The sequence below is a fragment of the Parus major genome, chromosome 1A (assembly GCF_001522545.3).
Source record: "Parus major isolate Abel chromosome 1A, Parus_major1.1, whole genome shotgun sequence".
NCBI lineage: Eukaryota > Metazoa > Chordata > Aves > Passeriformes > Paridae > Parus > Parus major.
The window spans coordinates 28,553,248-28,569,206 of record NC_031773.1 but is presented as its reverse complement, the minus strand read 5'-3'; the positions used below and the strand labels follow the sequence as shown (position 1 = coordinate 28,569,206).

The following is a 15,959-nucleotide window of genomic DNA, read 5'->3' as shown; positions in this document are numbered from 1 at the left end:
TCTTACTTTCAACTATGTTGTAACTATGTTATGTTTCAACTTCTCTAAGGCTTTCCACAGGGTCCCACTTGACACCCTTATCTCCAAATTGGAGAGACATGGGTTTGAAGGCTGGACTGGTGGTTAAGGAATTGGCTGGTTGGATGCAGCCAAGGAATTGTGAGCAGTGGCTCTTAGGTCCAGGGGGAGGCCAGTGACAAATGGTGTCCCTCAAGGTTCTGTCTTGGGACTGGTGCTCTTCAGATCTTCCTCAATAACACAGAGAGTGGCATGGAGAGCATCCTCAGCAAGTTTGCAGATACGAAGCTGAGCAATGCAGCTGACAAAACAGAAGGAGGGGATGTCAGCCAGGGGAACCTGGACAACCTTAAGAAGTGGGCCCATAAGAACCTCACAAAGGTTGAGAGAATTTGCATCGTTTAGCCTATAGAAGAGAAGGCACCAGGGAAATCTCATTGCAGCGTTACAAGACTTAAAGGTTGTCAAAGCAATCATAAAAAAGGGGGACAGCAGCTTAGTACATGGATAAAGAGTGATAGGATAAGGGGAAATTATTTTAAACCAAAATAGGAGAGATTTAAATTAGATGTCAGGAAGAAGTTCTTTATTCAAGAGCATGGTCCCTCACCAACCTGGATGGCATCCCTGCCAATGATGGAATGGGGGCTGGAACTTGATGATCAATAAGGCCCCTTTCAACCCAAGACATTCTGTAATTCTGTATATACATATATACCTAAACTGTGTGAATCAGCCATAGTATAGTCTGCCACAGTGTAACATGAAAGAACATTTATTTATCTAATGCTAGACCACTCCTTTTTATTGGTGCATTAACTGACATACACACATGAGGCTTTATTTAGTATTCCATCTGCATTGCTCAACTGTGTCAGCTTCCAAAGGATTTCAAAAACATTTTCCTATTAAAATTACTGTGAAAGTTATAATTAAGAAGTTCTATTTTGTAAATCTTTATAAGCAACATGCTGAAGACTACTTGTCAGGGGATTACAATTTAGCAACTATTTTCTGGCATAATCCTACATTTGAGAATTTTTAAGTAGCTTTGTACTTTATTGGAATCTCTCCTAAAACAGTGAATGAAGTCAGAGTCACTCATCATGTTTGCTTCATTACTAATTGATAAACCAGTGCCTTCAGATGATGCTATTCCATTTAATGAATTGCTGATGATCCCCATTGACTGCATCTGTATTGAAAACAAGAGAAGTACAACTTGTAACTACACATAAAACAAATCTTGAAACTACTACTGCAAAAGACAACTGAGATGTAACTACATTAGGCTATGCTACTCCAGATCTTTCACCTACTTAGGAAATTACATGTAAAGTTCCTTACATAGAATAACATTGTCTTTTTTATCCTTATGGTATCACTGCAACTTTTAAACTAGACTGAAATTTTTTGATACACTAGTAATGAATACTTCTAGGCAGATGAACCCCTGTTTGGTAATCCTTATTTCCTCTTGAAGTATTATAGCAAATCAGTCTTGAGACTTTTTTAACCATTTGTTTTAATGTTTTCTGGGAAGGAAAGCTCCTAACATGAGTATCCACCAGTGCTGTTTATTTAACCCGGTGAATTCTGCAGACTGTGATCACCTCTCAGAGTAGGTGCTTCACAACAAAAGCAAGTTTAGAATTTTCCTGTTTTAACAGAAAAACACAGATGCAAAATATGGAATGCATTAATTTTTGCAATTATATTTCTATCCTGTGGTAGGTATATCCATGGTACAGAGAAGTAAATACTTCAAAGATTTCCCTCTTAGTAATACTTTCAAGGGTGTTTTAGAAAAAATAAAGCAGGTGAATATACCAAAAGTATGTAGCTAGTTCAGAGTTTGTTTCAGCTACAAAATGAAACAAAGGTCAAGCTTTGAGGTTGAAGACTTCTGAACTTTAAGGCCATTTTAACCCAGAACCGTGGCTGCATTTGGATGATAGATTTTCCATTTGTAACTCTGAGTCACCTTAACCAGGGCTACGTTTTATTGTAGGGTACAATTCAGCCTATTCTAGTGATGAGCTGCTTACCATTTTAAAACTTGTATTCCCCAGCTGTGTTCATAAAGTTGAAAGGTGATCTACTGGTGTAAGATACTAGTTCATTAATCACTTTTTTAGTGATACGGACACCCTCGCAGCTTAGCCATTTTAGAGAATGGGCTCACAGATTTAATTTCTTCCAAAACCACAGTTAATTTTAGATATAAATGCAAAAAAATGAAAGGGTCAGGACTTTCAGGTAGTACTGAGAAGACAGAAATGGAAATAACAAATAATTTCATCTAATGATTTGTATATGATGTGGCATAATTTCTAATGGAGTTTTGAAATGATTTTTTGACTGACACCAGACTTAAGGAATGCCACTGTTGTCTTCAAGAACTTATCCCAACAGAAAAAGATTCCTTGCCTTAGGAAGGAGCTCTTTGCATCAGACAGCAGTGATACTTGAATTACTTAGAATGTAAATCCAAATAAAACAACACAATTATTAAGTATTTATCACGGTCTACCCACATCTTTTCTACTGGCCTAGAAAACTCAAGTTATTACTCATCTATGAAGCTATGAAGGGCTCTAGTCTTTGTACTCTTGTATGTTGTTCATATATTTCATATTAATAAAATACTGCCTCACATGTATGGACTCCTATAATGCCATCTACATATCTGCCAATCTATAACTAAGTCACATCCTCTGACAGAAACATTGCTGTATCTGAAACAAAATCCTGCATTTTGCTGAATAAGAGCCTCCAAACCCAAATGGGAGCAGACATTGCCCCCTCCCTAAAGTCACCCATACAACACAACTGGTATATATAAAAAGTACATCAAAAATCTTACCTTTTCTGTTACTTTCTCTACTCCAGTCTTCAGCTCATGTACCATATTGCTGATTTGCTTAGCTTTGCTAAGGCTGTCATCAGGTAACTGTTGATGGTGCTCAATATGCTGGTTAAAGTGGAAAAGTGGTTCTTTCCAGGCTTGCAAAAGTTTCAGTATCACATGAGTTAGTTCTTCTCTCTTATAAATTGAAATAGCAGAGAATGTCTCTGTTACTTAGCAGCAGATCATATGAATACTCTTAGTCTCATTGTGAAATCTCAGTGGGATTAAAATTTACATCTGCAATTCACTACTTGAACACCACTCATTATTTTTATATATATCTAATAGCACCCAGAAGTTGTATTTGTTGTGTTTTCAGCTAACACAAGCAGGGCCTCATCTCTCATTGCCCTTCCAGGGGACCTTCTAGAAGGATGTCCTGGGGGAAGCTCCTTACTCCATCACAACCAAAAACCAAAATGGTAACATTTATCTTTGTCTGTCTCCTAGAGACATAAGTTTCTCCCACTAGTGTATCCCCAACATTTTTGGGGGATACACTAGTGTATAGTGGGGATACAAACATGATTTGCTTTCTCTCTGTGTGAACAAACTCTTCCTACTCTTCTCTGAACTAATAATGATTTTTTTCTCTTTGCCATCACAACTGTGATTTAAACAAATTTGCTGTTTTCCCCCCTTACCTAACTACTGATTCAGAGGTGACTGTTATTTCTTTCTCCCGATTGCTATTTGTACTTTGCAGTGATACTGATTGATTTAACTTCTTTGCCACACACATAAGTTTCTAAGTTTCTGTTCCACAGAGTTTACCTCAACAAAATCAAAGGGTGTCTGTCAGTCATTCTGACAAAGTACTACTGCAGTATCCTTATTATAACCAGTATATACGATCCAAGTATAGGTAATGGCATGCAGATTTAAAATGAAACTGATTTAAAATTCATATGCAGTACCTCTGATGTGCACCTGTTTGGGGCAAAACCTTAGAAGCCTCTTTCATCTAGACTGTTGAAGCTGTGGGAGCATAAAAACCTCTCTGCCTATCTCCAACCCGACTGGAGTGAGGGGACCATTATTACAGCATGATGAGACATTTTGGAGTTCTGACAGGAAAGGAGGTACATTTCCCTTTTGTCAGGGGGGAAGAAGAAGGCGATGTGATCCGCAGAGTCCCCTTCCCGTCCCCCAGCCCTCGCGGTACCCCTTTCTGTCCTGTCTCTGCCCGCCGCCCTTGCTCTTACCGGGATTTTTTGGGCGTACTCTTTGCCGTTGGGGGTCAGCATCCCCGACGTGTGGCACTTCCGAGCGGGCCTTCCCAGCTCGTTGTCACGGGGAGGAAAGTGTTTTTGCTACGGGGGAACAACACCTAAACGTACACCGAGAGCACCACCACTACCCTACATCCTCCCACCTTTTTTCCTTATCCCGCCCGTCGGCAGCCGCTCCCAGGGCGGCGCAGCCCAGCTCCGCGGCGGCGGGGCCGGTCCGGCACTCACCAGCTCGGCGTAGAGCGCCGTGGAGAGGCTGTGGATCCTGCCCGAGTGCCGGATCACCCGGTCGAAGAGATCGGCCACGGTCAGGGGGTGACAGCCGCCGCCCCCCGGAGCGCAGACCAGCAGCCACAGCAGCGCCAGCGCCGCAACCGCACCTGCGGAGAGGGCGGCGGCGTCGGAGCGCGGAATGTCGGGGTGTGCTCTCTCCCGCTGTGCCTCCGCCTGCTGTGCCCCGGCCCGGTGAGCCCCCGCCCGGTGAGACCCTGACCTCAGTGCCCCCGCCCGGTGAGCCCCTGCCCGCTGTGCCCCCGCCCGGTGTGTCCCCGCCCGGTGAGCCCCTGCCCGCTGTGCCCCCGCCGCCCGCCCCTCACCTGCTCGCTCCCCAGCCCGGCTGAGGGCCACGGCCATGGCGCTGCGGAGCCCGTGCCCGGCACGGAGCGGCTGCGATCGGCCGGCGATGCCCCCGCATCTCCTATATATGCCGGCATCTCACGGTGATGACGGGTGTCTCCCCTGACGTGCTCAGCCCGAGGCCACCGTGAGCCAGCCCGCCCGGAGCGTCCCTGGCACCGGCGGGACCGACTGCGCTCGGCAGCCCGGCAGAAATGGGTCTCCCGGGTTCGGTGGTGGGGCTGCTACCGACCCCCACAGCCGCTCGCCCGTCACAGCCCTCCCGTGGGCAGAGCGGGGGGCGGCTCCGGGCACCGCACAGAGGCGGCGTCGGGCGTGGGCAGGTCCGTCCCAGCACGCCCACGGCCGTCCGAGGGGGTAAGGGTGGGAGAAAGGAAACCAGGAGAATAGATTGCTTATGTCCGTGGTAAAGGGGTTTACAAAAGGGCAGGAAAGGGCAAAATGAGGGGCAGGAGAGAAGCCTGGTCTGATAACATTCATCTTTTAGCCATCTCTTCAAATTACACTGTTAAGATCATATCTGCTTTTCCTGCTCCATTCCAGGTGATGAGGGGTAAGACTGCTGAAGATGTGAGCGCTGGTGACTGCTGGTTTGGTGGTGCAAATATACCTCAGGGTGGCTGGTCCCATGAGGCCAAATGCTCAGGGGGCTGCGCAGTAAAGGACTTAGATCAGGATCCCTAAAGGGGTGCAAGTCCTGTGGACATGGTTGGTGTCCTCTGTTTTGGGGCATGAGATCCTGACCGACCCCAGGACATGTAAGCAAAGTTGAGATGCTGGTCATGAGGAAAATTAGTTGACTCTGCCCTTCTTCTGGGGTTTTTCACTGCAAAGGAAGAAGTCTACTTAGGAAGGAGGATACATGTGAAATGAAATTATCTTTTCTCCCCAGCCATTATGCCAGAGTTATGTATCTGTTTACTAGCCCCTGAATCCTGATTTCACTTATGGAAAATGGAAGGGGTATAACTCTGCCAGAATGATGAAGATCATCCCTCTTCCCACCTTTTAAGGGCAGCTGGGTGATCAGAACTCATTCTGGAGGCTGAAGACTAGTTTGAGTCTGACTTGAGTTTGACTAGTTCTTGGCCAAGGTGAAGTGGAACTCTGTCACCTATACTCTGTGTGGATACTTAAAAAACTAGATAGAAAACAAGTAGAGGTAGCTAATTCTCTAGCCAGATCTTAGAAGTAATTGTCTGCTGCTGCTTCTGCAGAAAGTCAAGAGGCATTTCCAAAGGACTCACATTTTGAAAGCTTGATAGCCCAATGGGTCTATAGGATACTTTTAACCCCTTATTTTTTATAACTTCTAAAATTAATTTTAAAAACAGTTTACTAAGATGTGTAATGATCTACAACATCCAGCAGTTCTCATTCTCTTACCTCTGTAGTGTCTCTAATGAATAAAACTGCAATTAATTTCAGTGTTTAGTGCTGCTGAGCCAGTTTTTAATGGGGACCATACCAGTATGGCAACAGCTCTGAGCTCTTTGCTAGCTGTTAAACTTCTTAATGGCTTGAGGTCCAGCTGAAGGCTTGGAATATTAATACTAATTAATTCTAATAATTATCAGAAAACACACAATCATGCATACGACAGAATCTGAAAAACATTGGACAAACTGCAACATGAATCACATGGATCAATGAGTTATTTTTATTGGCCAATAGCCATTTTCATTTATTTTTCATGTTCTTGAAGAAATCCTGATATATGCATATCTTAAAAAGTTTCCTTAAAATATTAAATTTTTAAGTTTTGAAGGAGCAATGAACTTTAACTGTGGAAAAAGTAAATTACTTGAACAGCAACTCTGCCCCTTCCAGCTTGCCAAAAATTTGTAGTGCACGATAACTGGAGTCCATTATGTATTCAAGCATCACTCCTGAATTTACATCATGAAGGAGGAAAAGCTGGAATGAAAAGGTGTGTTTCAACCAAATACTGTCTACTATTGATTTGAACCTTTTCCTATAACAACAGAGCTCAAGATGGGAATGTCACACACTTCTGCTCTGAAAGTTGGTAATACAAGCTCTTGAAAAAACAGGTTGAAAATTATGTAACCTGGATCTTAAAAGGGAAATGAAAAAATAGTTAGCTACCTGCTTAAAGGAGTAAACCACTTTCTGAAAGCTGGATCTCAGATCTGTGTTTTATCTGAGTTCTGTAAGAAGAATCAATTAATGTAGAAGTGTTTGACTTTTCTTACTTTTTTCTCTTCTTTCTCTTCTCTATGGAAAGAGCTGTCCAATTCATGTCTCCCTGCTTTTGTATAGTAATCACTAAACTTGCTGGTTTTGTCTTGATTTGTGTTGCTTTTTGATTGTTGCAATCTTGAGACTTCAAAGACATAAACAATACAAGGTAAGTAAAAACATATAGTATTTTTCATTAGAGCTATTGATATAGCTTGGAAAATGGAAACAATGTTTTTAGGCAATGTGAACTTTGTCAGAGTGAAGCTGAAAAACTGTTTGCTTGATCAACTATCCATGTTTAAAAAAAATCTATTGTTTGCAAACCTCATCTTGCTCTGGGTTGTATATTTCCTGCCTTTATATCTTTCTACTTCTCCTTCCTCTCACTCTACACATTATAAACAATTTTTAGTCCACTCATCTTAAAGCAACTGGTTCTTGTCTCCAGTTGTCACTCTGGGCAAAATCCTTCCCTACCCTCCGTCTCATTAAATAACTTCATTCACTGAGAAGTTGTTTCCATACACTAATTCACTAATCTCTGCATGGTGGTGCATGGTTTTGCCTGACTGTAGGCTGAGGTAGGGCAGAGAAATCTCATTTTCTGTTTGCAAATGTAGTCCAGGAGCTGAGGGAGCAGGTGCTTGACACATCAAATGGAACAGGTGTGCTGCTTCTTTTTCTACTCCTCTGCCGGACAACCTTGTACAGACATTGCATTTTTGCCTCCCTTGGGGATATAGAGATGTGTACTCTTTGTGACTGCGATTGTGGCACACAAGTAGAGAGAAACATGTTTTGGAAACATCTGCTCTATTCCAACCCTCTGGAGAAGGATAGTTCCTTACCTTGTGTGCTGGCTACTCATGAGAATGAATTTCTGTGCTATTTTAGGCAAGACCTGTATGCACTCAAAGATTATGTAAAACCGAAGATACAGATCCAGTTACAAATGCAGGTACTTCAAGTTCTGCAATCCTTCATTATTATTATAATGTGTTCTTTTACATCCTGCTAAAGTAGTGGAATCAATTGGGTAAGGACAGATTGCAGTCTATGTGGAGTGCCTGAGCAGAATATTGCCATGCTAAAAAGATATTCCTATAAATCAGTGATTTTCACCATATTAAGCATCATAAAAGTCAAGTGGGAAAATCGATGTCTTAATGCTTTATTTATGATTTTTTAAGGATATTGTTTCAATTTATTTTTTAAGAGGAGACATTTCTGTTCTCAGCTCTGTTGGCCTCAGTGGGCTTGCTTGTATGTGTGAATTTAGATCTATCTGATAGAAGATTTACTTAATATTGATTTATAATACAAGCCAAATCACAGGAAAATAGGTGAAAATTCTGATCTTCACTGAAACTTAAAAAGGTAATACACCCTATGAAATCTTAACTTGGAATTTTAGGTCCTTTTCTGCACAAATTTTTGTTTGTGAAATTTAATTATTTCAAATTTACATTATATATTTTACATAAGATTTTGTATTTTTCAGTTTTGCAATTGGTCTTGGATGCAGCCTAGAGAAACAAACTGGATTCCAACATGAAAGGTAAAATCTATAATTAAAATATTTGATACTATTTAGACAATGAATCTTTAAGAGAAAAAAGGTTCTGCATTCAATTCCATTGAAGAATGCTCTTATAAATGCAAAAACATTTCTAAAAAATATTTAAAAAAAGAGAAAGACATGAATCCTACTACTTGAATATTTACAGTGTTCTTACTGTCTTAACATTACTGAGAAGGATGAGGTGTCATATTTTACCAGCTGCAGATTTTGGGAAATCCTACAATGGAATTTCCTATTCCTCTAAATCATTATAAAGGAAACCAGTCTTCTCAAAAGAAGCTGCACCCTAGTTATAAACATTCATCATCATCCTTTCTACTTCTTACAGTGTTCATAAAGGATAGTCTACATAGTGTCTCTGATGTGCTGAAATAATACTAAGTATTCCAAGCCTGCCTGTATTCCTCCTGATAAGAAGTGTGTAATTTCTGTGCCAGGAGGATCTGTAGTAACATAATAAAAAGATCTGTTTAATTTTAGAGAAGATGGGCTTGTATTTGGACAATCATTTTTTTGGTAGAGAAAAATAAAATTAGGTATTTAATGTTTGGAAATACATCAAGCAAAAATACATTCTTTAGCTCATGATCAGAAATTGCCTGGAGATAATTTCAGGCAAAGTCATTACCACAGTTCTGAAAATTTTAAGGAAATATAGGTATCTCTGTCACACAAAGGTAGCAATTTGAAGGCCATGTTCCAGTGTCCACTCAAATTTCTCATCAGCTTTGGCTGACTTTAGTAAACAGTGGGTTAGACCATCATGCTGGTGTAGCTCCACTAACTTCAGTGTATTTACTTTTGGTTCACTGATGTCACAAAGATGAGGTTCGGGTCCTGAGTCTATATTATTGAAAAACATCTGCAGCTGAAAATGATCTGCAGCTCCCAGGGTTAATTCTGTAATATCCATGTGGAAGGAATACATGCTCTGTTTAGGAAATCAAATTGTTTAGAGCATTTAGTGAAGTAGGGAAGAAGACACTACGGCTGTCCACAGATTTGAAATTATGCTTCATTTAAATTGTAACTTCCCATCTGCCACCATATTGAAGTCATCATTGTAGAACAGAATCTTGTCAGAGGTACCAAAGGTCCAAGTTCTTTATGAGGGTAGTATGGACATAACCTAACTGCAGTTAATTTAACATCTGGCTAGTTTCAAGTGTTGCCAAGATGTGGCTTCCTCACTGACATAATAATATTTTACAGGATAGACCACTTGGCAATATCTCAAGATTTGCTTTTTTCATAGCAGGACTAACAGGAAAAATGACATAAATATATAAATCCTCCACTATTTAAAATACTTTGTAATTTCTGCTACATTCTTTTCATATTCTCAGATATTATCAAGGCATTTGTTATTATGAAATGCTGCTGGCTGAAGCTGGAAATACTAACTATGCAATGGAATCTTCCTTTACCCTATTAGCATAAAAGCTAACATGTTTAATGACATGACTGAATGGTAATTTTTCTCATGGTTTCTACTTTGGCTTATTCAATTGAGTAAGTGGCCATTGAATTTTGGTTTTCTCCTGTTTTTCACTGTATGCTTTCATGCCTTCTTTACCCCCCACTGTTCCAACCCATTCTGAATACATAATCACCTTCCTTTTGGAATCTCTTTATTGCCCTCAAATACATGTCTGTTCACACACATTAGTTAATTTATTATCCCAGCATATTCCTGAGGTGGATGGATGCTATCATGCACATTTTGAGGATAAGTGACGATGCACAGTGAAATTACATGCTCATTTGGATAGTCAGCTTGCCATTCAAAGAATATGAATAGTACTTGAAGAAAAGCCTCACATCAGATTATGAAAAGCTTCATATATAAGTAATTTCTTTACTGAATTTAGATATAAAAGTCTTTTGTTTAGGTCCCAGCTCTACTCTTCTGAAGATACTTCCCTCACCACAACCACAGGGGAAAAATAGGTAATTTCACCCAGCTCTGCTTGGAACCCTGAGGCCTATTTTCTTTCTTTTTTTTTTTTTTTTTTTTAAAGCAAGAAGTAGATAGCAGTGGTAAATAATTATTCATCCCTGGGGAAAGGGGGAATTTTGCTGACACTAAGGTTGCACTAAGTGAGACCTGGGAACATTTTGTTCCATCTCAAGCTGTAAAGGGGCTGTGCTGTAGTTAGACAGAACTGTCATTCTCGTCTCCAGTACTGAGACACTGACACATGGCAGGTATTCCCTTCACCAAATAGTCCTAGTATATGGATATTTTCTCCAGTTCTCCCCTGCCTTCTTGTTTTGAGATACCTATTCAACCTGTTGCATACTTTTTCCTATGTCTTTTAGAAGTCTTTCTCTTCAGACTTAGTTATCCTATCTGCCTCATTAATACCTAATCTTTATTCTCTTCCTTGCACCAGACTTTTTTGCCCCCTTCTATTTGCTTTCTCACTAGTCAGGCCTGAAGCTTGAGAGAACATAACTGCAGTTTGGAAGGAAAATTCAAGTCTTGGCTCCTCTACCTGTGCTTCCCAAACTGCTCTACATGAGCTGATGCACATCTTCTCTGTATTTGAATTGGGAAAATTCTTCCTTCAGGGTTTCAGAGCACAGCATGGAAACAGAGGCAATGCAGATGAGATTGTGCGTACTCTGAATTAAGTGTCATTGCCAAGATCTTTTATCCCCTGGTAGTTCAGAGCTGCATCATCCCTGGGATGAAGGATGCTGAGTGGAGTGGGGATTGCTTAGAAAGTTTCCAGCTAATACCAAGAAGGTTATGTTGCATGTATACAGAGTGTTTTCTTTTTTCCATAAGGCTACAAATCAATAACAGGGTGAATTTGTACAAGGATAGAAAGTACCTATCTGAGCTTATAGTTTATAGTTGAGCTGTACCTGGCTTTTGTGGAACAAATCCTGTCTCCTTAACTTAAACACTTCTCTAGTTGCTGCCCACCCCACCCACAGCACTCAGGGGGTGGGCAGGCAGTGAACCAGATCTCACTCCCAGGAAGTACTAACGGTGTGCACTATCCCACTTACAGGTTTGGAGGTGTGTTTCAGTCATTTACAGAAGGAAGAAGCACCTGAGTGGAAAAGTGACTCTTCCAAGATGGTGCAAGGAGTCCTCCTGGCTGGGAGAAACCCCCATGTCTTTCAGTTCTGTGCTCTAACCTCAGGAATCCTTCCCTGGACAGGCTAGGTGCTCCATGCTGAGGAAAGACTAGTGCACATGCTTTTGACATTTATGTTAAAATAAATATTGTATAAAGTGACAAATTATTCAGAATCAGGAGAGAAAAATTTCTCCTTCTTGTTCCCCAGAGGTTATTTTTTGTGCGTGTGTGTCTTTCCAAATCACTGACTTTTACTTCCATTTATATTCACATGCTTATAGACTTTATTCTTGTGTCATCCCCTGACTGTGGCCATGTGACAGCCTAGTGATAGGGAGAAACCCTAAAGGTTTTCTTACTAAACTGCTGCAAACCATTTAATAGATTGGAATAAGTGGCTAACCTTCCACTTTCTTATGTAAGATGATGAACATAGATTATTTATAGAGGCTGCTGTCTCTAAATTTGTTTACTGTCACATGGAGTGTGTGTCTGTCTTTCACGTGTCTCTGTCAAACTCCTTAGAAAAAAATAAATCTACTACCAAATGGAAAGAGCCCACTGGTCTTGTTGTGTGTTATAGTTGACAAGGATGAAATATGACATACTTATAATAAAACTAATTGGAATGAGTAATGTGTATATATATATAATTATCATGCTCATATGTTGACATCTAACTCTTGCCAAAGGAAATAATTAAATAACAAATTACTGTAATGTATCTTAAGGCTTTATTCCAGCATTTTCTAATAATCCTTATTGTTCCCAGGACAAGAATTATTTAAAATGGGTGGCCAGAATATCCTTTCGAAAGGGAGAAGCAGTCATGCAAATTCAAATTTACTTTCCCCTGTGTATTTGCTCTAACTGATCTTTGTGTGAAAGAAGTGCAGAGAAGTAAAAATCCTCCTACCCTGAGCCAGGCATAAGCAGCCAGGAGTACAAGACCCCTCCAGTGTGCTCTCCTCATCTTCTCATCTTTCTGAGAAAATAGAGACTTACACTCCATACTGGAACATGGATCTGCAGGGTTCTGCTGGACTGTGCTGCAGTGTGTCACTTGCCAAGGTTTCCACAGCTCCTGGGAGCGGCCCTTCTTGCTCCAGCCAAGCCCAGGAGCAAGGGAAGCTGGAGGCCAAGCACTGCTCTTTCTTGTGCACTGGTCCTCATGTTCCATGGGTGCTGTGGCCCTGTGCTTATCAGTGTGCTCAGCTTGTCAGGGGACAGTGCTATTTGAATGGCAGGCTTTAAATCACAAGTGATGGGAAGAGTCCTTACCCTGACAGTGTTTCTGAAAATGCCTGATGATGTTCCTGATTTATATACCAGACACCCCATCACCTCTTAGTATGCATCTGCTGCCGAGGATGTGTTGTTCCAGCTGCAAGTAGGCAAGGGGAGAGCCTTCCAGAAGAAAGGGAAATTGAATCTTTAAGCAGAACAAAGCCAAGTGCAATGCTCTTACAGAGACTTCTGCTCCCCCTGACTCCTGTCTGATCTCCCTGATCACAAGATGGAACAGAAGAAAAAACATGAGTAGAGAAAAAGGACCATGGAAAGGCCTGTTATGGGGGGAAAAGGATTTGTGTTTCTGATTAAATCCATGATATTTTAAGACTCCAAGACTAACCAGTCTTGTGGTGTGGCATGAGGTCAGACTCCTCCATTCAACTTTATCCCTTCCCCAGGGGTTAGACAGACATAAATCTGTCTAAGGTGTAGATGACTGGCTGTTCACTAGCCCTAAGACATATAATAACAACATTCAGCTCTTATTGGCAAATCCAACAAGGTAAGGTCTATGATATTGAAAAAAGGAAAAAAAATAGAAGAACATTTCTGGAAAAAATAGGCTTGTGCTAAGAGAAAATCTGAGAAGGAAAAAGTAAACAGTGTTACAAAAAACATAAGCCCAGCCAGAAGGAATTAATGCTAAGGTTCCTGCAAAAAAATATCTGATTGCTTTTCCCTGCAATGACCAATTCAAACGTGAAGCTTGGAAAGAATGAAAAATAGGAAGGGAAGGCAGTTTGAGGCTAGAAAACCTGGTGAAAGGAGGAAGATCCCAGATGGCAAAAAATGTTCATCATCTCAAGCTCACTGCCTGGACTGGTCTGTCACTCAGCAAATGAGAAGAATGAGCAAACTTTTCCTCACCTCTGACACAGGCTAGAGAAACCTTTATATTCCCATCCATTCTGATTTAAGTTTCCCATTACTTGACAAGAGACAACAGTATAGTTGTGTTGGGGATTTTTTTGAATGTCAGTAGAAAAAAATCTGTAGGAAATAGAATGATAAAATCTAACACTGTACTTATCTTATGGATGTGTTATTGGTCCTTTCAGCTGTTCTTAGGTATGCAGGTGTTTTAGTTGATGTTTGTACAAAAATGAATGAACCATCACATGGTCAAATGCAAAACTGTATCTGGCATTAAGAAATAAATTATAATTGTGCATCACCAGCTATCAATGATCTTCAGGAAATGACAATTGCTATCAGTGAAAACTTGTCCTAGGCTTTGTAGTTGGCCATGCGAACCCTGAAGGAACCATTACAGGCAGACTCATCAGCAAATCCTTCTTTCTTTAAACTACAGACAGAATACGTTGACAGTGAAACTTAATTGCCAAGAATTTATTTGATTTAGAATTACTGAACCAAATATGTTGTCACATCATCTTTCTTGTTTATTTGGGGCCATTAATCATGCTACAAACCTAAGACTTAGCGAGAACAGTTCTGGTGGGTTTTTTAATGTGTATAGATTTTGAGCTATAGCTATTTCCTCATTCTTCTCTCCTGATGTGACAGTAATATTTTCCTCTCTGTCTCCCACTGTCAAGCCTATTGTGTAAATAGATGTACATATACAAGTCACTAAGTAGGACATTAAGTAGCCATATGAAGTTATAGTAACTATTTGTTTGAATAGCAATATAAGCCTGAAATAATGTAATTAAAATGTCATAGTTGTCTATTTCTTTGTCAGTGGCAGAGCATGCCTTTAGAAGGGAAAATCTGTCAGAGAAAATGAGTATAAAGACATCGTCTCTGCAGAGTATGAAGATAAATGTGTGACTATAAATGTTTGCTAGCTGGACTGAGCAGTCTGACAGCTGCAGGATACTTGAAGTAACCCCTGAGTACCTCTTGGAGTTCAAGCCTGAAATCTTAAGGGTTATATCCAGATAAGAACTCCTGCATCTGTGGAGAATCCTGGCCCATTAGGGTGGTCTGAGGAGCTGACAACAGCAAGGAAGTCCTGAAAAACCACCTCTGATGTTTTTGAAGATGGTAGCTGAAATTAAATTGTCTCAGTTGCCATTTGCCATTGTAGTTGGGATTCTCATTCACATCCAGCACTAATGCAAAACTAACTCCAGGCAAGATTTAAAATAAACTCTTCATTTGAAATAAAGACTATTAATAATCCCTGTGATGTGACAAATTATATAAGTTACAATGAGGATTTTTGAAGTCTGCAGTGATAGTGAATAGTTTGATTTCCAATTTTCCCTGTAATGTGCATTGTATGCCATTTAATGTGAGAGAACTGTGCTTTGGAGTCACATTGTTATCTAAGTAGTCTGACATTTATCAGATGTTTTTTCAAAGGGACAAAAAAAGAGAACAGCAAAGAGATGGGAAAGTCAGTGCAAGCTCAAGTCAGGGTCTTTTAAAGTGTTATCTTTAATTTAGTGTTTTTTAGGTAATATATAAATATTGTCTGAGAAGCTCAGTCTATTGTTTAACAAGTTAATATTTTGTCTTTGCCCATTAGCAAATATTTGACTCATACAATTCAAATCATTAAAAGTGTGCTTCAAGCATGAGCACGTGTGGAATTAATTTTTGTCTGGTGTCCTTATCATGTGGTAGATTTTCAATGATTAGGAGACATTGAATGAGTCACTTCATAATGCAAGGTCAAATGAGGATGATCTTGACCAGGGCTTTTACTGTCTTGAAGGGGAGGAGGTCACAGTACAGGTTTTTCTCCATTATTCTATAAGTTTACCTTAATTTTGACCTGCAGAAGTAGACTCTAGTTAGGCAATGGGGAATTTTGGTTTTATACTTAATTAATTTTTAGTCATACTTTGTCATTGGATGCTGGCCTCACTTTTTTTTTTTTTTGTAATTTGTGACATTTGTCAGTTACGTGACAAAGTGAAGTTAATATGAACTAAAGGCTACCAAAGGCCACTAAACTCAAGTCAATCATAAGCAATAAATCCAAAGATGGTACAGCAGTAGTGGTTTATTTTGTA

General features: G+C 40.3%; 1 protein-coding gene and 1 long non-coding RNA gene across 3 annotated transcripts; one reads left to right on the top strand and one right to left on the bottom strand.

Moving 5' to 3' along the window:
- Positions 1 to 582: 582 nt before the first annotated feature.
- LOC107204650 (prolactin-like) lies at positions 583 to 5,006 on the bottom strand. 2 transcript variants are annotated; one of them, XM_015628160.3, is made up of 5 exons: positions 4,758 to 5,006; positions 4,390 to 4,541; positions 4,135 to 4,242; positions 2,885 to 3,064; positions 583 to 1,213 (listed from the first exon to the last, which is right to left on the bottom strand). In XM_015628160.3, exons 1-5 carry the CDS (start codon positions 4,792 to 4,794, stop codon positions 1,019 to 1,021), a joined length of 672 nt encoding a protein of 223 aa, XP_015483646.1. In that variant the 5' UTR covers positions 4,795 to 5,006; the 3' UTR covers positions 583 to 1,018. The 2 variants fall into 2 exon arrangements, with proteins under 2 accessions (XP_015483646.1, XP_015483647.1); XM_015628161.3 differs by lacking the exon at positions 4,135 to 4,242.
- A 2,865-nt stretch (positions 5,007 to 7,871) lies between these two features.
- Positions 7,872 to 15,721, top strand: LOC107204651. Its single transcript, XR_004497549.1, has 3 exons — positions 7,872 to 7,960; positions 8,504 to 8,560; positions 11,608 to 15,721. It is a non-coding gene; the product is annotated as an uncharacterized LOC107204651 (long non-coding RNA).
- The last annotated feature ends 238 nt before the right edge of the window (positions 15,722 to 15,959 follow it).

Coding starts and splice junctions, on each gene's coding strand:
- LOC107204650 (XM_015628160.3), bottom strand. CDS start 4,794: ATGGCCGTGGCCCTCAGCCGGGCTGGGGAGCGAGCAG. Junction 4,243..4,389: donor CGGCGCTCTACGCCGAGCTG/GTGAGTGCCGGA, acceptor GTTCCCCCGTAG/CAAAAACACTTTCCTCCCCG. Junction 1,214..2,884: donor TAGAGAAAGTAACAGAAAAG/GTAAGATTTTTG, acceptor TTTTCAATACAG/ATGCAGTCAATGGGGATCAT.